Source organism: Dendropsophus ebraccatus, chromosome 1, assembly GCF_027789765.1.
Source record: "Dendropsophus ebraccatus isolate aDenEbr1 chromosome 1, aDenEbr1.pat, whole genome shotgun sequence".
NCBI classification, from domain to species: Eukaryota; Metazoa; Chordata; class Amphibia; order Anura; family Hylidae; genus Dendropsophus; species Dendropsophus ebraccatus.
In genome coordinates this window covers 230,595,687-230,621,256 of record NC_091454.1, presented here as the reverse complement: position 1 = coordinate 230,621,256, position 25,570 = coordinate 230,595,687, and the positions used below count along the sequence as shown (strand labels likewise).

At 47.8% G+C, this 25,570-nt stretch overlaps 2 protein-coding genes across 3 annotated transcripts in view; one reads left to right on the top strand and one right to left on the bottom strand.

The window, feature by feature from the left end:
• Nucleotides 1-1,702: 1,702 nt before the first annotated feature.
• Nucleotides 1,703-12,931, top strand: LOC138786488 (aspartate and glycine-rich protein-like). The gene is made up of 3 exons (XM_069963475.1): nt 1,703-1,838; nt 4,230-4,748; nt 12,663-12,931. Exons 1-3 carry the CDS (start codon nt 1,703-1,705, stop codon nt 12,929-12,931), a joined length of 924 nt encoding a protein of 307 aa, XP_069819576.1.
• Nucleotides 12,518-25,570, bottom strand: part of TFR2 (transferrin receptor 2) — a 104,830-nt gene continuing 91,777 nt past the window's right edge. For both annotated transcript variants that reach the window (XM_069950105.1, XM_069950110.1), the window contains exons 15-19: nt 23,859-23,935; nt 19,796-19,880; nt 14,115-14,342; nt 13,646-13,786; nt 12,518-13,331 (exon numbers count right to left, since the gene is read on the bottom strand). In XM_069950105.1, the coding sequence (XP_069806206.1) occupies nt 13,098-13,331; nt 13,646-13,786; nt 14,115-14,342; nt 19,796-19,880; nt 23,859-23,935 (765 nt within the window). In that variant the 3' untranslated portion in view covers nt 12,518-13,097. The remainder of the gene's footprint in view (nt 13,332-13,645; nt 13,787-14,114; nt 14,343-19,795; nt 19,881-23,858; nt 23,936-25,570) is intronic.

Below are 25,570 nucleotides of genomic sequence, written 5' to 3'. Positions count from 1 at the left end.
GACACTCAATGACACCTTCAGTCAGCACGACCGCCTCAATAACGGAGGGTCCTGCAGGTGGGGACATGAGACGGACTCTACAACACACACAAGTGGCTCAGGTAGTGCAGCTCATCCAGGATGGCACATCAATGTGAGCTGTGGCAGGAAGGTTTGCTGTGTCTGTCAGCGTAGTGTGGAGGAGGCCGTAGTGTCCAGAGGCTGGAGGCTACCAGGAGACAGGCCAGTACACCAGGAGACGTGGAGGAGGCCGTAGTGTCCAGAGGCTGGAGGCTACCAGGAGACGTGGAGGAGGCCGTAGTGTCCAGAGGCTGGAGGCTACCAGGAGACAGGCCAGTACACCAGGAGACGTGGAGGAGGCCGTAGTGTCCAGAGGCTGGAGGCTACCAGGAGACGTGGAGGAGGCCGTAGTGTCCAGAGGCTGGAGGCTACCAGGAGACAGGCCAGTACACCAGGAGACGTGGAGGAGGCCGTAGGAGGACAACAACCCAGCAGCAGGACCGCTACCTCCACTGTTCCAGGAGGAACAGGAGAAGCTCTGCCAGAGCCCTGCACAATGACCTCCAGCAGCCACAAATGTGCATGGGTCTGCACAAACGGTTAGAAAGCGTCTCCATGAGGACAGGATGAGGGCCCGACATCCACAGATGGGGGTTGTGGTGGTCTGTACCTGAGATGACATCACACTGGTGGTGAGAGAGTGGGTGGTCTGTACCTGAGGTGACATCACACTGGTGGTGAGAGGGTGGGTGGTCTGTACCTGAGGTGACATCACACTGGTGGTGAGAGGGTGGGTGGTCTGTACCTGAGGTGACATCACACTGGTGGTGAGAGGGTGGGTGGTCTGTACCTGAGGTGACATCACACTGGTGGTGAGAGGGTGGGTGGTCTGTACCTGAGGTGACATCACACTGGTGGTGAGAGGGTGGGTGGTCTGTACCTGAGGTGACATCACACTGGTGGTGAGAGTGGGTGGTCTGTACCTGAGGTGACATAACACTGGTGGTGAGAGGGTGGGTGGTCTGTGCCTGAGGTGACATCACACTGGTGGTGAGAGGGTGGGTGGTCTGTACCTGAGGTGACATCACACTGGTGGTGAGAGAGTGGGTGGTCTGTACCTGAGGTGACATAACACTGGTGGTGAGAGGGTGGGTGGTCTGTGCCTTAGGTGACATCACACTGGTGGTGAGAGGGTGGTCTGTGCCTGAGGTGACATCACACTGGTGGTGAGACGGTGGGTGGTCTGTACCTGAGGTGACATCACACTGGTGGTGAGAGGGTGGGTGGTCTGACCCTGAGGTGACATCACACTGGTGGTGAGAGGGTGGGTGGTCTGTGCCTGAGGTGACATCACACTGGTGGTGAGAGGGTGGGTGGTCTGTGCCTGAGGTGACATCACACTGGTGGTGAGAGGGTGGGTGGTCTGTGCCTGAGGTGACATCACACTGGTGGTGAGAGGGTGGGTGGTCTGTGCCTGAGGTGACATCACACTGGTGGTGAGAGGGTGGGTGGTCTGTGCCTGAGGTGACATCACACTGGTGGTGAGAGGGTGGGTGGTCTGTGCCTGAGGTGACATCACACTGGTGGTGAGAGGGTGGGTGGTCTGTGCCTGAGGTGACATCACACTGGTGGTGAGAGGGTGGGTGGTCTGTGCCTGAGGACTTCAACAAATAAATAAGTCTGGGTGGATATAATATGATACATGACCTTGGATGGTGGTGGTGATAGTGATGATGATGATGGTGATGGTGGTGGTGGTGATGGTGATAGTGATGATGATAGTGGTGGTAATGATGATGGTGGTGGTGGTGATGATGATGATGGTGATGATGATATTGGTAATAATAGTGGTTGTTGTGATGATGGTGGTGGTGATAGTGATGATAGCGGTGGTGGTGATGATGGTGATGGTGGTGGTGATGATAATGAAGGTGGTGATGATGATGGTGGTAATGATAGCGGTGGTGGTGGAAGTAATGATGATGATGGTGGCGATTATGATGATGGTGGTGATGGTGATGATAATGGCGGTGGTGATGGTGGTGGTGGTGATGATGGTGATGATGATGGTGGTGATGATGATAGTGGTGATGGTGGTGATGATGATGGTGGTGATGATGATAGTGGTGATGATGGTGGTGATTATGATGGTGATAGTGATGATGATGGTGGTGATGATAGCGGTGGTGGTGGAAGTAATGATGATGGTGGTGATAGTGATGATGGTGGTGATGATGATGATGATAGTGGCGATGATGATGATGGCAGTGATGATGATGGTGATGATGATGATGGTGGTGATGATGATGATAGTGGCGGTGATGATGATGATGATGGTGGTGATGATGGTGATAGTGATGATGATGGCGGTGGTGGTGATGATGGTGATAGTGATGATGATGATGGTGGTGATGATAATGGTGGTGATTGATGTGGTGTTGATGATGGTAGCGATGGTGGTGGTGATAGTGGTGGTGATAGTGATGGTGGTGATAGTGATGATGGTGGTGATAGTGATGGTGGTGATAGTGATGATGGTGGTGATGATGATGATGATGATGATGATGGTGGCGATGATGATGATGGCAGTGATGATGATGGTGATGATGATGATGGTGGTGATGATGATGATGGTGGCGGTGATGATGATGATGGTGGTGATGATGGTGATAGTGATGATGATGGCGGTGGTGGTGATGATGGTGATAGTGATGATGATGGTGGTGATGATAATGGTGGTGATTGATGTGGTGTTGATGATGGTAGCGATGGTGGTGGTGATAGTGATGGTGGTGATAGTGATGGTGGTGGTGATGATGGTGATGATGATGGCGATGATGATGATGGCGATGATGATGATGGTGGTGATGATGGTGGCGATGATGATGATTGCGGTGATGATGATGGTGGCGGTGGTGGTGGTGATGATGGTGGTGATAATGATCATGGTGGTGATGATAGCGGTGGTGGTGGAAGTGGTGATGATGATGATGGTGATAGTGATGATTTTGGTGGTGACGATGATGGTGGTGGTGGTGATGATGGTGGTGGTAGTGATGGTGGTGGTGGTGATGATGGTGGTGGTGGTGATGATGGTGGTGGTAATGATGGTGGTGGTGATGATGGTGGTGATGATGGTGGTGGTGGTGGTGATGATGGTGGTGGTGGTGATGATGATGATGATAATGGTGCTGGTGATGATGATGGTGATAATGATGGTGGTGATGATGATGATAGTGGTGGTAATGATGATATTGGTAATAATAGTGGTGATGATGGTGGTGATAGTGATAGTGATGGTGATGATGGTGGTGATGATGATGATGGTGGTGATGATGATGGTGGTGATGGTGATGATGATAATGGTGATGATGGTGGTAGTGAGGATGATAATGGTGATGGTGGTGGTGATGATGATGATGGTGGTGATAGTGGTGGTCATGGTGGTGATGATGGTGGTGATGATGATGGTGGTGGTGATGATGATGGTGATAGTGATGATTGTGGTGATGATGATATTGGTGATAGTGATGGTGATGATGGTGATAGTGATGGTGGTGATGATGATAGTGATGGTGGTGATGATGATGTGTTGATAGTGATGGTGATGATGGTGGTGGTGGTGATAGTGATGATGATGATGATGGTGGTGGTGATAGTGATGGTGGTGATGATGGTGGTGGTGGTGATAGTGATGATGATGGTGAAGATGATGATGATGGTGGTGGTGATGATGATATTGGTGATAGTGATGGTGATGATGGTGATAGTGATGGTGGTGATGATGATAGTGATGGTGGTGATGATGATGTGTTGATAGTGATGGTGATGATGGTGGTGGTGATAGTGATGATGATGGTGGTGGTGATAGTGATGGTGGTGATGATGATGATGGTGGTGATGATAGTGATGATGATGATGATCATAATGGTGGTGATGATGATGATGGTGGTGATAGTGAGGGTGGTAGTGATAGTGATGGTGGTGGTGATGGTGAGGGTGGTGGTGATAGTGAGGGTGGTGGTGATAGTGATAGTGATGGTGAAGATGATGATGGTGGTGATGATGGTGATGATGATGATGATGATGGCGGTGACGATGATGGCGGTGATAATGATGGTGGTGGTGATAATGGTGGTGGTGGGGATGATGGTGATAGTGATGATGATAGTGGTGGTAATGATGATGGTGGTGATGATAGCGGTGGTGGTGGAAGTAATGATGATGAGATGGTGGTGGTGATGATGATGATGATGGCGGTTATGATGATGGCGATGATGGCGGTTATGATGATGGCGGTTATGATGATGGCGATGATGGCGGTTATGATGATGGCGGTTATGATGATGGCGGTTATGATGATGGCGGTTATGATGATGGCGGTTATGATGATGGCGATTATGATGATGGCGGTTATGATGATGGCGGTTATGATGATGGCGATGATGGCGGTTATGATGATGGCGGTTATGATGATGGCGGTTATGATGATGGCGGTTATGATGATGGCGGTTATGATGATGGCGATTATGATGATGGCGGTTATGATGATGGCGGTTATGATGATGGCGATGATGGCGGTTATGATGATGGCGGTTATGATGATGGCGATGATGGTGGTGGTGATAGTGATGATGATAGTGGTAATGATGATGGTGGTGATGATAGCAGTGGTGGTGGAAGTGATGATGGTGGTGATGATGATGATGGTGGTGATGATGATGATGATGGTGGTGATGATGATAATGGTGATAGTGATGATGGTTGTGGTGATGATGATGGTGGTGATGATAGTGATGGTGGTGATAATAGTGGTGGTGGTGGTGGTGGTGATGATGTGTTGATAGTGATGGTGGTGGTGATGATGATGGTGATGATGACTATAATGGTGGTGGTGGTGGTGGTGATAGTGATGATGGTGGAGGTAATGATGGTGGTGGTGATGATGATATTGATAATAATAGTGGTGGTGATGATGATGATGGCGGTGATGATGGTGGTGGTGATGATGATGATGATGATGATGGCGGTGATGATGGTGGTGGTGGTGATGATGATGATGATGGAGGTGATGATGGTGATGGTGGTGGTGATAATGGTAATAGTGATGATGATAGCGGTTGTTGGTGGAAGTAATGATGATGATGATGGTGATGATGATGATGGTGGCGGTGATGATGATGGTGATGATAGCGGTGATGGTGATGATGATTATGGTGATGGTGGTGGTGATGATGATGATGATCATAATGGTGGTGATAGTGATGGTGGTGATGATATTGGTGATAATAGTGGTGATGATGTGTTGATAGTGATGGTGATGATGGTGATAGTGATGATGATGGTGGTGATGAGGATGGTGGTGATGAGGATGTGTTGATAGTGATGTTGATGATGATGCTGGTGATAGTGATGATGATGATGGTCGTGATGATGATGATGATGATGGTGTTGGTGGTGATGATAATAGTGATGATAGCGGTGGTGGTGATGATGGTGGTGGTGATAGTGATCATTTTGGTGGTGACGATGATGGTGGTGATGATGATGGTGATAGTGATGATTTTGGTGGTGACGATGATGGTGGTGGTGGTGATGATGGTGGTGGTAGTGATGGTGGTGGTGGTGATGATGGTGGTGGTGGTGATGATGGTGGTGGTAATGATGGTGGTGGTGATGATGGTGGTGATGATGGTGGTGGTGGTGGTGATGATGGTGGTGGTGGTGATGATGATGATGATAATGGTGCTGGTGATGATGATGGTGATAATGATGGTGGTGATGATGATAGTGGTGGTAATGATGATATTGGTAATAATAGTGGTGATGATGGTGGTGATAGTGATAGTGATGGTGATGATGGTGGTGATGATGATGATGGTGGTGATGATGATGGTGGTGATGGTGATGATGATAATGGTGATGATGGTGGTAGTGAGGATGATAATGGTGATGGTGGTGGTGATGATGATGATGGTGGTGATAGTGGTGGTCATGGTGGTGATGATGGTGGTGATGATGATGGTGGTGGTGATGATGATGGTGATAGTGATGATTGTGGTGATGATGATATTGGTGATAGTGATGGTGATGATGGTGATAGTGATGGTGGTGATGATGATAGTGATGGTGGTGATGATGATGTGTTGATAGTGATGGTGATGATGGTGGTGGTGGTGATAGTGATGATGATGATGATGGTGGTGGTGATAGTGATGGTGGTGATGATGGTGGTGGTGGTGATAGTGATGATGATGGTGAAGATGATGATGATGGTGGTGGTGATGATGATATTGGTGATAGTGATGGTGATGATGGTGATAGTGATGGTGGTGATGATGATAGTGATGGTGGTGATGATGATGTGTTGATAGTGATGGTGATGATGGTGGTGGTGATAGTGATGATGATGGTGGTGGTGATAGTGATGGTGGTGATGATGATGATGGTGGTGATGATAGTGATGATGATGATGATCATAATGGTGGTGATGATGATGATGGTGGTGATAGTGAGGGTGGTAGTGATAGTGATGGTGGTGGTGATGGTGAGGGTGGTGGTGATAGTGAGGGTGGTGGTGATAGTGATAGTGATGGTGAAGATGATGATGGTGGTGATGATGGTGATGATGATGGTGGTGGTGATGATAGTAATGATGATGATCATAATGGTGGTGATAGTGAAGATGATGATGGTGGTGATGATGATGGTGGTGATGATGATGATGATGGTGGTGATAGTGATGATGGTGGTGATAGTGATGATGGTGGTGATAGTGATGGTGGTGGTGATAGTGATGATGATGATGGTGGTGATGATGATGGTGGTGATAGTGATGATGGTGGTGATAGTGATGGTGGTGGTGATAGTGATGATGATGATGGTGGTGATGATGATGGTGGTGATGATGATGGTGGTGATGGTGATGATGATGGTGGTGATAGTGATGATGGTGGTGATAGTGATGGTGGTGGTGATAGTGATGGTGGTGATGATGATGATAATGGTGGTAATAGTGATGGTGGTGATGATGATAATGGTGGTGATGATGATGATATTGGTGATAATAGTGGTGATGATGATGGTGGTGATAGTGATGGTGGTGGTGATAGTGATGATGGTGATGATAGTGATGGTGGTGATTATGATATTGGTGATAATAGTGGTGGTGATGATGGTGGTGGTGATGATGTGTTGATAGTGATGGTGATGATGGTGATAGTGATGGTGGTGATGATGATGGTAATGATTGTGGTGATGAGGATGTGTTGATAGTGATGGTGGTGATGATGATGATGCTGATGAGGATGTGTTGATAGTGATGTTGGTGGTGATGATGATGATGATGCTGGTGATAGTGATGATGATGTTGGTGGTGATGATGATAGTGATGATAGCGGTGGTGGTGATGATGGTGATGATGGTGCTGGTGATGATAATGGTGGTGGTGGTGATGATGATAATGGTGATGATGATAATGGTGATGATGATAATGGTGATGATGATAATGGTGGTGGTGATGATGGTGGTGATGATGATAGTTGTGATGATGATGGTGGTGATAGTTATAATGATAGTGGTGGTAATGATGATATTGGTAATAATAGTGATGGTGGTGATGATGATGATAGTGATGATGGTAATAGTAATGATGGTGGTGGTATATATATTTATTGGGTGTGTGTTTTTTTTTTGTTTTGTTTTTTTTATTTATATATATTAATGGAAAGAAGTGGATCTCCAGGTTGGTGTCGGCTAAGGAATTAAAATTGAAGAGAGAAATATGTATATAAATTAAATTCTTACAATGTATGTTACTCTGTGGTGGATTTAGTATGTAATTTTTGAATTATGATAATAAAAAAAAAAAAAAAAATGATGGTGGTGGTGATAGCGGTGGTGGTGGAAGTAATGATGATGATGGTGATAGTGGTGATGATTGTGATGGTGATGATGATATTGGTGATAGTGATGGTGATGATGATGGTGGTGATGATGATAGTGATGGTGGGGATGATGATGATGTGTTGATAGTGATGATGATGGTGGTGGTGATGATGGTAGTGATGGTGGTGATGATGATGTGTTGATGGTGATGATGGTGGTGGTGGTGATGATGATGATGATGATGGTGGTGATGATGATAGTGATGGTGGTGATGATGATGTGTTGATGGTGATGATGATGGTGGTGATGATGATGATGGTGGTGATGATGATAGTGATGGTGGTGATGATGATGTGGTGATGATGATGATGTGATGATGAGAGATCGTCGTGATCGTCTCCAACTTCGGATCGTGTGTGAGGTAAATCCTGTATATAGTATCTCAGTGTATGAGGAGGAGGCTGTATATAGTGTATATAGTATCTCAGTGTATGAGGAGGAGGCTGTATATAGTGTATATAGTATCACAGTGTATGAGGAGGAGGCTGTATATAGTGTATATAGTATCTCAGTGTATGAGGAGGAGGCTGTATATAGTGTATATAGTATCACAGTGTATGAGGAGGAGGCTGTATATAGTGTATATAGTATCACAGTGTATGAGGAGGAGGCTGTATATAGTGTATATAGTATCACAGTGTATGAGGAGGAGGCTGTATATAGTATCACAGTGTATGAGGAGGAGGGTGTATATAGTATCACAGTGTATGAGGAGGAGGCTGTATATAGTGTATATAGTATCACAGTGTATGAGGAGGAGGCTGTATATAGTGTATAGTATCACAGTGTATGAGGAGGAGGCTGTATATAGTGTATATAGTATCACAGTGTATGAGGAGGAGGCTGTATATAGTATCACAGTGTATGAGGAGGAGGCTGTATATAGTATCACAGTGTATGAGGAGGAGGCTGTATATAGTGTATATAGTATCTCAGTGTATGAGGAGGAGGCTGTATATAGTGTATATAGTATCACAGTGTATGAGGAGGAGGCTGTATATAGTGTATATAGTATCTCAGTGTATGAGGAGGAGGCTGTATATAGTGTATATAGTATCACAGTGTATGAGGAGGAGGCTGTATATAGTGTATATAGTATCTCAGTGTATGAGGAGGAGGCTGTATATAGTATCACAGTGTATGAGGAGGAGGCTGTATATAGTATCACAGTGTATGAGGAGGAGGTTGTATATAGTATCTCAGTGTATGAGGAGGAGGCTGTATATAGTATCTCAGTGTATGAGGAGGAGGCTGTATATAGTATCTCAGTGTATGAGGAGGAGGTTGTATATAGTGTATATAGTATCACAGTGTATGAGGAGGAGGCTGTATATAGTATCACAGTGTATGAGGAGGAGGCTGTATATAGTATCACAGTGTATGAGGAGGAGGCTGTATATAGTGTATATAGTATCTCAGTGTATGAGGAGGAGGCTGTATATAGTGTATATAGTATCTCAGTGTATGAGGAGGAGGCTGTATATAGTGTATATAGTATCACAGTGTATGAGGAGGAGGGTGTATATAGTGTATATAGTATCTCAGTGTATGAGGAGGAGGCTGTATATAGTGTATATAGTATCTCAGTGTATGAGGAGGAGGCTGTATATAGTATCTCAGTGTATGAGGAGGAGGTTGTATATAGTGTATATAGTATCACAGTGTATGAGGAGGAGGCTGTATATAGTGTATATAGTATCACAGTGTATGAGGAGGAGGCTGTATATAGTATCACAGTGTATGAGGAGGAGGGTGTATATAGTATCACAGTGTATGAGGAGGAGGGTGTATATAGTATCACAGTGTATGAGGAGGAGGCTGTATATAGTGTATATAGTATCACAGTGTATGAGGAGGAGGCTGTATATAGTATCACAGTGTATGAGGAGGAGGCTGTATATAGTGTATATAGTATCACAGTGTATGAGGAGGAGGCTGTATATAGTGTATATAGTATCACAGTGTATGAGGAGGAGGGTGTATATAGTGTATATAGTATCACAGTGTATGAGGAGGAGGCTGTATATAGTGTATATAGTATCACAGTGTATGAGGAGGAGGCTGTATATAGTGTATAGTATCACAGTGTATGAGGAGGAGGCTGTATATAGTGTATATAGTATCACAGTGTATGAGGAGGAGGCTGTATATAGTATCACAGTATATGAGGAGGAGGCTGTATATAGTGTATATAGTATCACAGTGTATGAGGAGGAGGCTGTATATAGTGTATATAGTATCTCAGTGTATGAGGAGGAGGCTGTATATAGTATCTCAGTGTATGAGGAGGAGGTTGTATATAGTGTATATAGTATCACAGTGTATGAGGAGGAGGCTGTATATAGTGTATATAGTATCACAGTGTATGAGGAGGAGGCTGTATATAGTGTATATAGTATCACAGTGTATGAGGAGGAGGCTGTATATAGTATCACAGTGTATGAGGAGGAGGCTGTATATAGTGTATATAGTATCACAGTGTATGAGGAGGAGGCTGTATATAGTATCAGGCAATGTTCAGACAATGTATCTTTTCCATAAAGATATGTTGCAGTTGAATAAATGGAATCCCGTACGGAGTGTATACACATAGGGGGACATATATTAAGTACAGCGTTTTTTGCGCCGCGTTTACAAATGTCCCCGCAGCTCCGGAGCTTAGAGGATTTATGTAGAGGCTCACGGCATGTAGAGGCCACCCCCCCCCCCCCCCCTGCATGCTGCCGCATCCCCCCTGTAACGCCCCCTCCCCACCCCACTGGCGCAGGAGGCCTAAAAAAGGCATTTTAGCCTTTTAATAAATCTTCCCTATAGTACATATATATACCCACACATGGTATACACTATGGGGGAGATTTATGAAAGGGTGTAAATATACACCTGGTGTAAACTGTCCACAGCAACCAATCACAGATCAGTTTTTATTGCCGCCATGTGATTGGCTGATTAGAAATTAAGTGGTAACGTGCAGTTGGACAGGTGTACCTAATAAAGTGGCCGGTGAGTGTATATAGTGTGTGTGTATAATACGTTATATATATATTGTGTCTATGTGTATAGTGCTTCTCCCTGTAGCCCGTGGCAGCGGCTCCACCTTGTTGCCTGTCTCTGGCGGGTGGAGCAGGGTGGGGACGTGGCTGCTATAGCCCTCTCTGTGATACGCTGCATGTTGTGATACGCCTGGCTCCCTGCTTCTGCCATCTATATGGATCCTCTCCTTCCTTACCCAACACCTATACATTAGGGGGATGTATAGACCCCCGTACTGGTATACACCATCCACTGCTATAGTAAGATTAGTGTAGACTGGTGCTCTACATGGGATGTATACATATATATCACTAGTATAAACCGTCCGCTGTACAACCCTCAGGAAGACATTCTCTTAGAGTGGTACGCTGGATCTGGGTGATGACATGGACTGTCCTATAGCAGGATTGTGCTGACATCTAGTGGACATAATCTAAACTGCAATGCTGACATGACATGGCTGAGATAAAGCAAAAAGACATGATCCCACATAAATGGATTGGGTTCACAGCTCAACAGTCAGTATTACATAGGATACGATTAGATACACCAGTCAGCAAACATGATTACATACAGCCAGAGAGATGGATGTAATAAAGGATTTAGGTGCCGGAGAGACGGATGTAATAAAGGATTTAGGTGCCGGAGAGACGGATGTAATAAAGGGTTTAGGTGCCGGAGAGACGGATATAATAAAGGGTTTAGGTGCCGGAGAGACGGATATAATAAAGGGTTTAGGTGCCGGAGAGACGGATGTAATAAAGGGTTTAGGTGCCGGAGAGACGGATGTAATAAAGGGTTTAGGTGCCGGAGAGACGGATGTAATAAAGGGTTTAGGTGCCGGAGAGACGGATGTAATAAAGGGTTTAGGTGCCGGAGAGACGGATGTAATAAAGGGTTTAGGTGCCGGAGAGACGGATGTAATAAAGGGTTTAGGTGCCGGAGAGACGGATGTAATAAAGGGTTTAGGTGCCGGAGAGACGGATGTAATAAAGGGTTTAGGTCCTGGAGAGACGGATGTAATAAAGGGTTTAGGTGCCGGAGAGACGGATGTAATAAAGGGTTTAGGTGCCGGAGAGACGGATGTAATAAAGGGTTTAGGTGCCGGAGAGACGGATGTAATAAAGGGTTTAGGTGCCGGAGAGACGGATGTAATAAAGGGTTTAGGTGCCGGAGAGACGGATGTAATAAAGGGTTTAGGTGCCGGAGAGACGGATGTAATAAAGGGTTTAGGTGCCGGAGAGACGGATGTAATATAGGGTTTAGGTGCCGGAGAGACGGATGTAATAAAGGGTTTAGGTGCCGGAGAGACGGATGTAATAAAGGGTTTAGGTCCTGGAGAGACGGATGTAATAAAGGGTTTAGGTGATGGATGTAATAGAAGATTTAGGTGCCGGAGAGACGGATGTAATAAAGGGTTTAGGTGCCGGAGAGACGGATGTAATAAAGGGTTTAGGTGATGGATGTAATAGAAGATTTAGGTGCCAGGTTCGCAGTATTGATCGAAATCTTTCTATTTAACAAAAGAAAAGAAGTCATGTTATTAGAGCGCTTGACCTTTAATGACGAACATAGATAAAACCAATTGATGATGAAGCAACATTGGAGACGTCAGCCGCAAATAATATACAGTTCTACTGAGCACTGTCAGTGATAAACCGTGACCCTGACTGATATCTCTGCAGCGGAAATAAAGGCGGCACCGGCATCATACCGAGCAAAGCAGCCACACAGCAATACTAGAAGCAGCAAGGGGAATCCTCCTCCGACATATGCCCTAGAGAGCTGGCAGAAGGCGCCATCTCCCACAGACAAGAACTGCCAACCTATAGTAGCTGCTTGGAGAGATGGCGAATCCTCTCAGACGTTGCGAGCAGCACTGGAGGGGAACGGGCATTTCCAGACCACAGGACTCACAGAGGAGATAATCTACATAGAGTTCCCCTATAAATGATGCCAGACAATAAAGTTGTAACAGTAATGTATAGCGAGCCTTTCGCTGATAGGTATTACTTCATCATTTCTGACACCTGCTATAGCCGGAGCGAAGACATTTACGCGTTAGATTGATAGTGAGCGCTGTCACTGATCCATCAACATCAATCCCACGTGTCTGCGATCTAGAAACTTCTTTCAACCTCCCAGATTTCTCCGCTCAGAGCATCGGCAGCTCCTTCCAGGGTCCATGTGAAGAGGGCGATCTGCATACGCAGCTTACTATCATCTATATCCTTCTGGTCTTTACTGAGGTGTTCCATCAGAGCCTCAAGGGTGTGCTCCCCTCGGCCCAGGAGGATGTGGCGGTACGGGGAATAGTTGGCAGATTCATACTGAGACAAGAAGTAAAACTCCACCTGTAGAGGATAAGACAGGAAAAAGATCAGACCTAGGACAGGAATGACGATCTGCAGCAGAAAATCCTGTCCAAAGAGTTATGAACTGATCCTCCCTCAGAAACCCGAGAGAGAGAAAAGCTCACACATATTTATGCATCTCAGCAGAAAGCAGCAGCTGAGAACTGGGGGAAGGAGACTGAATAGAAAATAAGTATGGAAGGAATTATTAGTCTCACCATGGGATACCCCTTTAATACTCTAACAGAAGACACCTTTATAATACTCCCACAGACATTAGTCACCCTTATAATACTCTCACAGTTGTCACTCACCCTCATGATGCGCACATTAAAGAACTGGATGACTTTCTCGTTGGTGAGGTCAGAGCCCTGGATGGCTTCCTTCAGTCTTTCTGTAGCTCGAGTGTAATCTCCCCGGGCATCATACAACCACTGCAGAGTGAGACCCCGAGACTGCGAGACAGAAGACCCCATTATGTGATGCACACGGAGGCTTCTGCCCCCCCATACACTGAAACATTGCCGGTCTACAAGGAACGGTACAGTGTAACCCATCCTGGACAGGCTGCTACACGGACAGCAAGGAGGACTACATATTATGTCAGAAGATCAAGCCCTCACAGACTGTATCACCTATGTCCCCAAATAGCCAACATCGTGACTCCTGAGGGCTCTAAAACCTCTCTGGCCAGGACATGTGTGGAGCTGGACTGTGTGTTTGTACAATGTTATGGACCCTCAGCTCTATACAGTACTGGCAGCCATCATTGGGAATCCTCACCTTCAGTTTTTCCTGATAAGTCGGCAGATTTGTGAAGTGCTGGAGCAGAACATCATTGTAGGCCTTATACTCCAGAGGAAGTATGTGATCATGGGAGAGCTTCACCAGAGCAAGACCAACTACTTCTGCCACATTAAGCGCGACCGATGGAAGCCGGCCATTCATGATATGGTTCAGACGGTCATATGTGTCCTGCTTAGTGTCCAGAAATTTATATGGCTGCGAGTTCTAGAGGACACATCAACAGAGAAACACCATTACTAATATAGTGAAGACGTGTGTGTACAGAACAGGACGGAGGCGTGAGGAGGATACAGGACAGGACGGAGGCGTGAGGAGGATACAGGACAGGACGGAGGCGTGAGGAGGATACAGGACAGGACGGAGGCGTGAGGAGGATACAGGACAGGAAGGAGGCGTGAGGAGGATACAGGACAGGACGGAGGCGTGAGGAGGATACAGGACAGGACGGAGGCGTGAGGAGGATACAGGACAGGACGGAGGCGTGAGGAGGATACAGGACAGGAAGGAGGCGTGAGGAGGATACAGGACAGGACGGAGGCGTGAGGAGGATACAGGACAGGACGGAGGCGTGAGGAGGATACAGGACAGGACGGAGGCGTGAGGAGGATACAGGACAGGACGGAGGCGTGAGGAGGATACAGGACAGGACGGAGGCGTGAGGAGGATACAGGACAGGACGGAGGCGTGAGGAGGATACAGGACAGGACGGAGGCGTGAGGAGGATACAGGACAGGACGGAGGCGTGAGGAGGATACAGGACAGGAAGGAGGCGTGAGGAGGATACAGGACAGGATGGAGGTGTAGTGTAGAGGGGTGTGAGGAGGATACAGGACAGGATGGAGGTGTAGTGTAGAGGGGTGTGAGGAGGATACAGGATGGAGGTGTAGTGTAGAGTTGTGAGGAGGATACAGGATGGAGGTGTAGTGTAGAGGGGTGTGAGGAGGATACAGGATGGAGGTGTAGTGTAGGGGTGTGAGGAGGATACAGGACAGGATGGAGGTGTAGTGTAGGGGGGTGTGAGGAGGATACAGGAGGGAGGTGTAGTGTAGAGAGGTGTGAGGAGGATACAGGATGGAGGTGTAGTGTAGGGGTGTGAGGAGGATACAAGATGGAGGTGTAGTGTAGGGGGGTGTGAGGAGGAGACAGGATGGAGGTGTAGTGTAGAGAGGTGTGAGGAGGAGACAGGATAGAGGTGTAGTGTAGAGGGTGTGAGGAGGATATAGGACAGGATGGAGGTGTAGTGTAGGGAGGTGTGAGGAGGATACAGGATGGAGGTGTAGTGTAGGGGTGTGTGAGGAGGATACAGGATGGAGGTGTAGTGTAGGGGTGTGAGGAGGATACAGGATGGAGGTGTAGTGTAGAGGGGTGTGAGGAGGATACAGGATGGAGATGTAGTGTAGAGGTTTGTGAGGAGGATACAGGATGGAGGTGTAGTGTAAGGGTGTGAGGAGGATACAGTATGGAGGTGTAGTGTAGGGGGTGTGAGGAGGATACAGGATGGAGGTGTAGTGTAGAGGGGTGTGAGGAGGATACAGGACAGGATGGAGGTGTAGTGTAGGGGGTGTGAGGAGGATACAGGATGGAGGTGTAGTGTAGGGGGGTGTGAGGAGGATACAGTATGGAGGTGTAGTGTAGGGGGGGGGGCAGGAGGATACAGTATGGAGGTGTAGTGTAGAGGGGTGTGAGGAGGATACAGGATGGAGGTGTAGTGTAGAGGTGTGAGGAGGATAGAGGATGGAGGTGTGAGGAGGATACAGGATGGAGGTGTAGTGTAGAGGTGTGAGGAGGATACAGGATGGAGGTGTGAGGAGGATACAGGATGGAGGTGTGAGGAGGATACAGGATGGAGGTGTAGTGTAGAGGGGTGTGAGGAGGATACAGGATGGAGGTGTAGTGTAGGGGTGTGAGGAGGATACAGGATGGAGGTGTAGTGTAGGGGGTGTGAGGAGGATACAGGATGGAGGTGTAGTGTAGGGGTGTGAGGAGGATACAGGATGGAGGTGTAGTGTAGGGGGGTGTGAGGAGGATACAGGATGCAGGTGTAGTGTAGAGGGGTGTGAGGAGGATATAGGATGGAGGTGTAGTGTAGGGGGGTGTGAGGAGGATACAGGATGGAGGTGTAGTGTAGGGGGTGTGAGGAGGATACAGGATGGAGGTGTAGTGTAGAGGGGTGTGAGGAGGATACAGGACAGGATGGAGGTGTAGTGTAGGGGGTGTGAGGAGGATACAGGATGGAGGTGTAGTGTAGGGGTGTGAGGAGGATACAGGATGGAGGTGTAGTGTAGAGGGGTGTGAGGAGGATACAGGATGGAGGTGTAGTGTAGGGGGGTGTGAGGAGGATACAGTATGGAGGTGTAGTGTAGGGGGTGTGAGGAGGATACAGGATGGAGGTGTAGTGTAGAGGGGTGTGAGGAGGATACAGGACAGGATGGAGGTGTAGTGTAGGGGTGTGAGGAGGATACAGGATGGAGGTGTAGTGTAGAGGGGTGTGAGGAGGATACAGGACAGGATGGAGGTGTAGTGTAGGGGTGTGAGGAGGATACAGGATGGAGGTGTAGTGTAGAGGGGTGTGAGGAGGATACAGGATGGAGGTGTAGTGTAGGGGTGTGAGGAGGATACAGGACAGGATGGAGGTGTAGTGTAGGGGGTGTGAGGAGGATACAGGACAGGATGGAGGTGTAGTGTAGAGGGTGTGAGGAGGATACAGCATGGAGGTGTAGTGTAGAGGGGTGTGAGGAGGATATAGGATGGAGGTGTAGTGTAGAGGGGTGTGAGGAGGATACAGGATGGAGGTGTAGTGTAGGGGGTGTGAGGAGGATACAGGATGGAGGTGTAGTGTAGAGGGGTGTGAGGAGGATACAGGACAGGATGGAGGTGTAGTGTAGGGGGTGTGAGGAGGATACAGGATGGAGGTGTAGTGTAGGGGGGTGTGAGGAGGATACAGGATGGAGGTGTAGTGTAGGGGTGTGAGGAGGATACAGGATGGAGGTGTAGTGTAGGGGGGTGTGAGGAGGATACAGGATGGAGGTGTAGTGTAGAGAGGTGTGAGGAGGATACAGGATGGAGGTGTAGTGTAGAGGGGTGTGAGGAGGATACAGGATGGAGGTGTAGTGTAGGGGGGTGTGAGGAGGATACAGGATGGAGGTGTAGTGTAGAGAGGTGTGAGGAGGATACAGGATGGAGGTGTAGTGTAGTGTAGGGGGGTGTGAGGAGGATACAGGATGGAGGTGTGAGGAGGATACAGGACAGGATGGAGGTGCAGTGTAGGGGGTGTGAGGAGGATACAGGATGGAGGTGTAGTGTAGAGAGGTGTGAGGAGGATACAGGATGGAGGTGTGAGGAGGATACAGGACAGGATGGAGGTGTAGTGTAGGAGGTGTGAGGAGGATACAGGACAGGATGGAGGTGTAGTGTAGGGGGTGTGAGGAGGATACAGGACAGGATGGAGGTGTAGTGTAGGGAGGTGTGAGGAGGATACAGGATGGAGGTGTGAGGAGGATACAGGACAGGATGGAGGTGTAGTGTAGGGGGGTGTGAGGAGGATACAGGATGGAGGTGTAGTGTAGGGGGGTGTGAGGAGGAGACAGGATGGAGGTGTAGTGTAGGGGGTGTGAGGAGGATACAGGATGGAGGTGTAGTGTAGGGGTGTGAGGAGGATACAGGATGGAGGTGTAGTGTAGGGGGGTGTAAGGAGGATACAGGATGGAGGTGTAGTGTAGAGGGGTGTGAGGAGGATACAGGATGGAGGTGTAGTGTAGGGGGGTGTGAGGAGGATACAGGATGGAGGTGTAGTGTAGAGAGGTGTGAGGAGGATACAGGATGGAGGTGTAGTGTAGGGGTGTGAGGAGGATACAGGATGGAGGTGTAGTGTAGAGGGGTGTGAGGAGGATACAGGATGGAGGTGTAGTGTAGGGGGGTGTGAGGAGGATACAGGATGGAGGTGTAGTGTAGAGGGGTGTGAGGAGTATACAGGATGGAGGTGTAGTGTAGGGGGGTGTGAGGAGGAGACAGGATGGAGGTGTAGTGTAGGGGGGTGTGAGGAGGAGACAGGATGGAGGTGTAGTGTAGGGGGGTGTGAGGAGGATACAGGATGGAGGTGTAGTGTAGAGGGGTGTAAGAAGGATACAGGATGGCGGTGTAGTGTAGAGGGGTGTGAGGAGGAGACAGGATGGAGGTGTAGTGTAGAGGGGTGTGAGGAGGATACAGGATGGAGGTGTAGTGTAGGGGTGTGAGGAGGATACAGGATGGAGGTGTAGTGTAGGGGGGTGTAAGGAGGATACAGGATGGAGGTGTAGTGTAGGGGGGTGTGAGGAGGATACAGGACAGGATGGAGGTGTAGTGTAGAGGTGTGAGGAGGATACAGGATGGAGGTGTAGTGTAGTGTAGGGGTGTGTGAGGAGGATACAGGACAGGATGGAGGTGTGAGGAGGATACAGGACAGGATGGAGGTGTGAGGAGGATACAGGACATCAGTAGCGGTCTTTTGCACCAAGCACCCCGAGCAATCGCTTGGGGCCCCCAACATCCAGGGGGGCTCCCCACGCCCCGCTCTTCTGTTGTGCTCAAGACCGCTAGACAGGGCCGCTGCCCCGCTCGCTGCTGTGATCTGAACTGTAACATGCAGCAGCAGCACTGACTCCCATATCTCTATATATAACTGGGGGGCACACAGGGGTCTATATACTACTGGCGGGGCACACAGGGGGTCTATATACTGCTGAGGCAGCACACAGGGGGTCTATATATAATTGGGGGGCACACAGGGGTCTATATACTACTGGGACAGCACACACGGGGTCTGTATACTATTGGAGGAGCAAACAGAGGTCTATATACTACTGGCGGGGCACACAGGGGGTCTATATACTACTGGGGGAACACACAGAGGGTCTATATACTACTGGCGGGGCACACAGGGGGTCTATATACTACTGGGGGAACACACAGAGGGTCTATATACTACTGGTGGGGCACACAGGGGGTCTATATACTACTGGGGACAGCACACAGGGGGTCTATATATAACTGGGGGAGCACACAGGGGGTCTATATATAACTGGGGGCAGCAAACAAGGGGTCTATATACTACTGGAGGAGCACACATGGATCTATATAATACTGGTGGAGCACACAGGGGGTCTATATACTACTGGGGGAACCACACAGGGGGTTTATATACTACTGGAGGAGCACACAGGGGAGCTATTTACAAGTGGGGGGGGCACACAAGGGGTCTATATACTAGTGGGGGAGCACACAGGGGGTATATGCAACTGGGGGCAGCACATGGGGTATATACAACTGGGGGCAGCACACAGGGGGTTTATATACAACTGGGACAGCACACAGGGGGTCTATATACTTTTGGGGGAGCACACGGGGGGACTATATATAACTAGGGGAACACACAGGCGTCTATACACTACTGGGGAAGCACACAAGGGGTATATAGTACTGAGGGGAAGCACACAAGGGGTATATACTACTGGCGGCTGCGCACAAGGGGTATATACTACTGGGGGCAGCAGACAGCTGTCTATTGTTGTGGAGTGCGTGTCGAGGGGGGGGGGGCCCAGACATAACTTCGCTTGGGGCCCCAGAAATGCCAAGACCGCCCCTGCAGGACATGACTGCTTTAGTTTCGATTAATTTGTTACCTCAACAAAAGAAAATTCCAGTGCGGGAACTCCAGCAAATGCAGTAAAAGTGAATGCGCTGGTGTCCTTCTTCAGAGGTGAGAAGCTGCGGACAGAAATGGTAAGCTTGTTCAGTCATGATCTGTGTAGAACATTTATACAGGTTACAGCCATTCTGAGCCTTTCATGTTACTTCGGTGTATTCTGGTTTCATGTCATCCACATCTATTGTAGCATCATCAGGGATAACATGACACCAGATCAGGCCACACCAGTGGGTGGCGGCAGCTTGGATGAGCGCTATGTTGTGTAGTATAGAGGTGTATGGGCTGGTGCGTTCTTTACAGTGCAGACTATTATGCTATTGGCTTTACTGGACCTTCCCTGGGCGGTCACTACGGTTATCGGCCTTCTCTGAGCCGTAGAACATTGCATGTTTTAAGACTCTTTCGCATAGTTATATTTCCCAGCGGGCAATGCACTGAAGTTTTCACTGCATTGATTGCTCCCGGCAAACCAAAGTCCTACTCCACACAGATGAGGGGCAACACCCTAAAACATGTCACAACCCTGAAAAGTCCAGCAGGGGGCGCAGTATAGAGGGCACAGAGAAGAGGAGGAGCTGTATATAGAGGGCACAGAAGAGGAGGAGCTGTATATAGAGGACACAGAGAAGAGGAGGAGCTGTATACAGAGGACACAGAGAAGAGGAGGAGCTGTATATAGAGGACACAGAGAAGAGGAGGAGCTGTATATAGAGGACACAGAAGAGGAGGAGCTGTATACAGAGGACACAGAGAAGAGGAGGAGCTGTATATAGAGGACACAGAGAAGAGGAGGAGCTGTATATAGAGGACACACAGAAGAGGAGGAGCTGTATACAGAGGACACAGAGAAGAGGAGGAGCTGTATATAGAGGACACAGAGAAGAGGAGGAGCTGTATATAGAGGACACAGAGAAGAGGAGGAGCTGTATATAGAGGACACAGAGAAGAGGAGGAGGAGCTGTATATAGAGGACACAGAGAAGAAGAGCTGTATATAGAGGGCACAGAGAAGAGGAGGAGCTGTATATAGAGGGCACAGAGAAGAGGAGGAGCTGTATATAGAGGGCACAGAGAAGAGGAGGAGCTGTATATAGAGGACACAGAGAAGAGGAGGAGCTGTATATAGAGGACACAGAGAAGAGGAGGAGCTGTATATAGAGGACACAGAAGAGGAGAAGCTGTATATAGAGGACACAGAGAGGAGGAGCTGTATATAGAGGACACAGAGAAGAGGAGGAGCTGTATATAGAGGGCACAGAGAAGAGGAGGAGCTGTATATAGAGGACACAGAGAAGAGGAGGAGCTGTATATAGAGGGCACAGAGAAGAGGAGGAGCAGTATATAGAGGACACAGAAGAGGAGGAGCTGTATATAGAGGGCACAGAGAAGAGGAGGAGCTGTATATAGAGGGCACAGAGAAGAGGAGGAGCTGTATATAGAGGACACAGAAGAGGAGGAGCTGTATATAGAGGACACAGAAGAGGAGGAGCTGTATATAGAGGGCACAGAGAAGAGGAGGAGCTGTATATAGAGGACACAGAAGAGGAGGAGGAGCTGTATATAGAGGGCACAGAGAAGAGGAGGAGCTGTATATAGAGGACACAGAAGAGGAGGAGGAGCTGTATATAGAGGACACATAGAAGAGGAGGAGCTGTATATAGAGGACACAGAGAAGAGGAGGAGCTGTATATAGAGGACACAGAAGAGGAGGAGCTGTATATAGAGGACACAGAGAAGAGGAGGAGCTGTATATAGAGGACACAGAGAAGAGGAGGAGCTGTATATAGAGGACACAGAAGAGGAGGAGGAGCTGTATATAGAGGGCACAGAGAAGAGGAGGAGCTGTATATAGAGGACACAGAAGAGGAGGAGGAGCTGTATATAGAGGACACAGAGAAGAGGAGGAGCTGTATATGGAGGACACAGAGAAGAGGAGGAGCTGTATATAGAGGACACAGAGAAGAGGAGGAGCTGTATATAGAGGGCACAGTAGAGGAGGAGGAGCTGTATATAGAGGACACAGAGAAGAGGAGGAGCTGTATATAGAGGGCACAGAGAAGAGGAGGAGCTGTATATAGAGGACACAGAAGAGGAGAAGCTGTATATAGAGGACACAGAGAAGAAGAGCTGTATATAGAGGGCACAGAGAAGAGGAGGAGCTGTATATAGAGGGCACAGAGAAGAGGAGGAGCTGTATATAGAGGGCACAGAGAAGAGGAGGAGCTGTATATAGAGGACACAGAGAAGAGGAGGAGCTGTATATAGAGGACACAGAGAAGAGGAGGAGCTGTATATAGAGGACACAGAAGAGGAGAAGCTGTATATAGAGGACACAGAGAGGAGGAGCTGTATATAGAGGACACAGAGAAGAGGAGGAGCTGTATATAGAGGGCACAGAGAAGAGGAGGAGCTGTATATAGAGGACACAGAGAAGAGGAGGAGCTGTATATAGAGGGCACAGAGAAGAGGAGGAGCAGTATATAGAGGACACAGAAGAGGAGGAGCTGTATATAGAGGGCACAGAGAAGAGGAGGAGCTGTATATAGAGGGCACAGAGAAGAGGAGGAGCTGTATATAGAGGACACAGAAGAGGAGGAGCTGTATATAGAGGACACAGAAGAGGAGGAGCTGTATATAGAGGGCACAGAGAAGAGGAGGAGCTGTATATAGAGGACACAGAAGAGGAGGAGGAGCTGTATATAGAGGGCACAGAGAAGAGGAGGAGCTGTATATAGAGGACACAGAAGAGGAGGAGGAGCTGTATATAGAGGACACATAGAAGAGGAGGAGCTGTATATAGAGGACACAGAGAAGAGGAGGAGCTGTATATAGAGGACACAGAGAAGAGGAGGAGCTGTATATAGAGGACACAGAAGAGGAGGAGGAGCTGTATATAGAGGGCACAGAGAAGAGGAGGAGCTGTATATAGAGGACACAGAAGAGGAGGAGGAGCTGTATATAGAGGACACAGAGAAGAGGAGGAGCTGTATATGGAGGACACAGAGAAGAGGAGGAGCTGTATATAGAGGACACAGAGAAGAGGAGGAGCTGTATATAGAGGGCACAGTAGAGGAGGAGGAGCTGTATATAGAGGACACAGAGAAGAGGAGGAGCTGTATATAGAGGGCACAGAGAAGAGGAGGAGCTGTATATAGAGGACACAGAAGAGGAGAAGCTGTATATAGAGGACACAGAGAGGAGGAGCTGTATATAGAGGACACAGAGAAGAGGAGGAGCTGTATATAGAGGGCACAGAGAAGAGGAGGAGCTGTATATAGAGGACACAGAGAAGAGGAGGAGCTGTATATAGAGGGCACAGAAGAGGAGGAGCTGTATATAGAGGACACAGAGAAGAGGAGGAGCTGTATATAGAGGACACAGAGAAGAGGAGGAGCTGTATATAGAGGACACAGAGAAGAGGAGAAGCTGTATATAGAGGACACAGAGAAGAGGAGGAGCTGTATATAGAGGGCACAGAAGAGGAGGAGCTGTATATAGAGGACACAGAGAAGAGGAGGAGCTGTATACAGAGGGCACAGAGAAGAGGAGGAGCTGTATATAGAGGACACAGCAGTTATATGGTGTGTAATTGATATGATATGTGGTGATATGATGTGTGATAAAATGATATGATGCGTGATATGGGGTGTGGTAATGTGATATGAGATGATATGATGTGTGGTAATGTAATGTATGATGATATGGTGTGGTAATGTAATGTGTGATGATATGATGTGTGTTAATGTCATGTGTGATGATATGATGTGTGATATGTGTGGTAATGTGATGTGTGATGATATGATGTGTGGTAATGTGATGTGTGATGATATGATGTGTGATATGTGTGGGAATGTGATGTGTGATGATATGATGTGTGGTAATGTAAAGTGTGATGATATGATGTATGATGATATGATGCGTGATATGGGGTGTGGTAATGTGTGATGATATGATATGATGCGTGATGATATGATGTGTGATGATATAATGTGTGATGATATGATATGATGCGTGGTGATATGATGTGTGATCACTTACACACTTGTTTTCCAGTTAGTGCTTTTCGCCTTTGTATATTCATAGATTGATTGTTGACTTTGCAAAGGATGATCGACCTAAAATACAGGAGAACAATGGTGTTATATAGAGGACACAGAAGAGGAGGAGCTGTATATAGAGGACACAGAAGAGGAGGAGCTGTATATAGAGGACACAGAAGAGGAGGAGCTGTATATAGAGGACACAGAAGAGGAGGAGCTGTATATAGAGGACACAGAGAAGAAGAGCTGTATATAGAGGGCACAGAGAAGAAGAGCTGTATATAGAGGACACAGAGAAGAAGAGCTGTATATAGAGGGCACAGCAGAGGAGGAGCTGTATATAGAGGACACAGAGAAGAGGAGGAGCTGTATATAGAGGGCACAGAGAAGAGGAGGAGCTGTATATAAAGGGAAACACAAGGGGAGGAGCTGTATATAGAGGACACAGAAGAGGAGGAGCTGTATATAGAGGACACAGAAGAGGAGGAGCTGTATATAGAGGACAGGATACAGAGAAGAGGAGGAGCTGTATATAGAGGACACAGAAGAGGAGGAGCTGTATATAGAGGACACAGAGAGGAGGAGGAGCTGTATATAGAGGACACAGAAGAGGAGGAGCTGTATATAGAGGACACAGAAGAGGAGGAGGAGCTGTATATAGAGGACACAGAAGAGGAGGAGCTGTATATAGAGGACACAGAAGAGGAGGAGGAGCTGTATATAGAGGACACAGAAGAGGAGGAGCTGTATATAGAGGACACAGAGAAGAGGAGGAGCTGTATATAGAGGGCACAGAGAAGAGGAGGAGCTGTATATAGAGGACACAGAAGAGGAGGAGCTGTATATAGAGGACACAGAAGAGGAGGAGGAGCTGTATATAGAGGACACAGAAGAGGAGGAGCTGTATATAGAGGACACAGAAGAGGAGGAGCTGTATATAGAGGACACAGAAGAGGAGGAGCTGTATATAGAGGACACAGAAGAGGAGGAGCTGTATATAGAGGACACAGAAGAGGAGGAGCTGTATATAGAGGACACAGAAGAGGAGAAGCTGTATATAGAGGACACATAAGAGGAGGAGCTGTATATAGAGGACACAGAGAAGAAGAGGAGCTGTATATAGAGGACACAGAAAAGGAGGAGCTGTATATAGAGGACACAGAGAAGAGGAGGAGCTGTATATAGAGGACACAGAAGAGGAGGAGCTGTATATAGAGGACACAGAGAAGAGGAGGAGCTGTATATAGAGGACACTGAGAAGAGGAGGAGCTGTATATAGAGGACACAGAAGAGGAGGAGGAGCTGTATATAGAGGACACAGAAGAGGAGGAGCTGTATATAGAGGACACATAAGAGGAGGAGCTGTATATAGAGGACACAGAAGAGGAGGAGCTGTATATAGAGGGCACAGAGAAGAGGAGGAGCTGTATATAGAGGACACAGAGAAGAAGAGCTGTATATAGAGGACACAGAGAAGAAGAGGAGCTGTATATAGAGGGCACAGAGAAGAAGAGGAGCTGTATATAGAGGACACAGAGAAGAGGAGGAGCTGTATATAGAGGACACAGAGAAGAGGAGGAGCTGTATATAGAGGACACAGAGAAGAGGAGGAGCTGTATATAGAGGACACAGAGAAGAGGAGGAGCTGTATATAGAGGACACAGAGAAGAAGAGGAGCTGTATATAGAGGACACAGAGAAGAGGAGGAGC

Coding starts and splice junctions, on each gene's coding strand:
- LOC138786488 (XM_069963475.1), top strand. CDS start 1,703: ATGACCTTGGATGGTGGTGGTGATAGTGATGATGATGATGGTGATGGT. Junction 1,839..4,229: donor TGATGGTGATGATGATATTG/GTAATAATAGTG, acceptor AATGATGATGAG/ATGGTGGTGGTGATGATGAT. Junction 4,749..12,662: donor TGGTGGTGATGATGATAATG/GTGATAGTGATG, acceptor ATATCTCTGCAG/CGGAAATAAAGGCGGCACCG.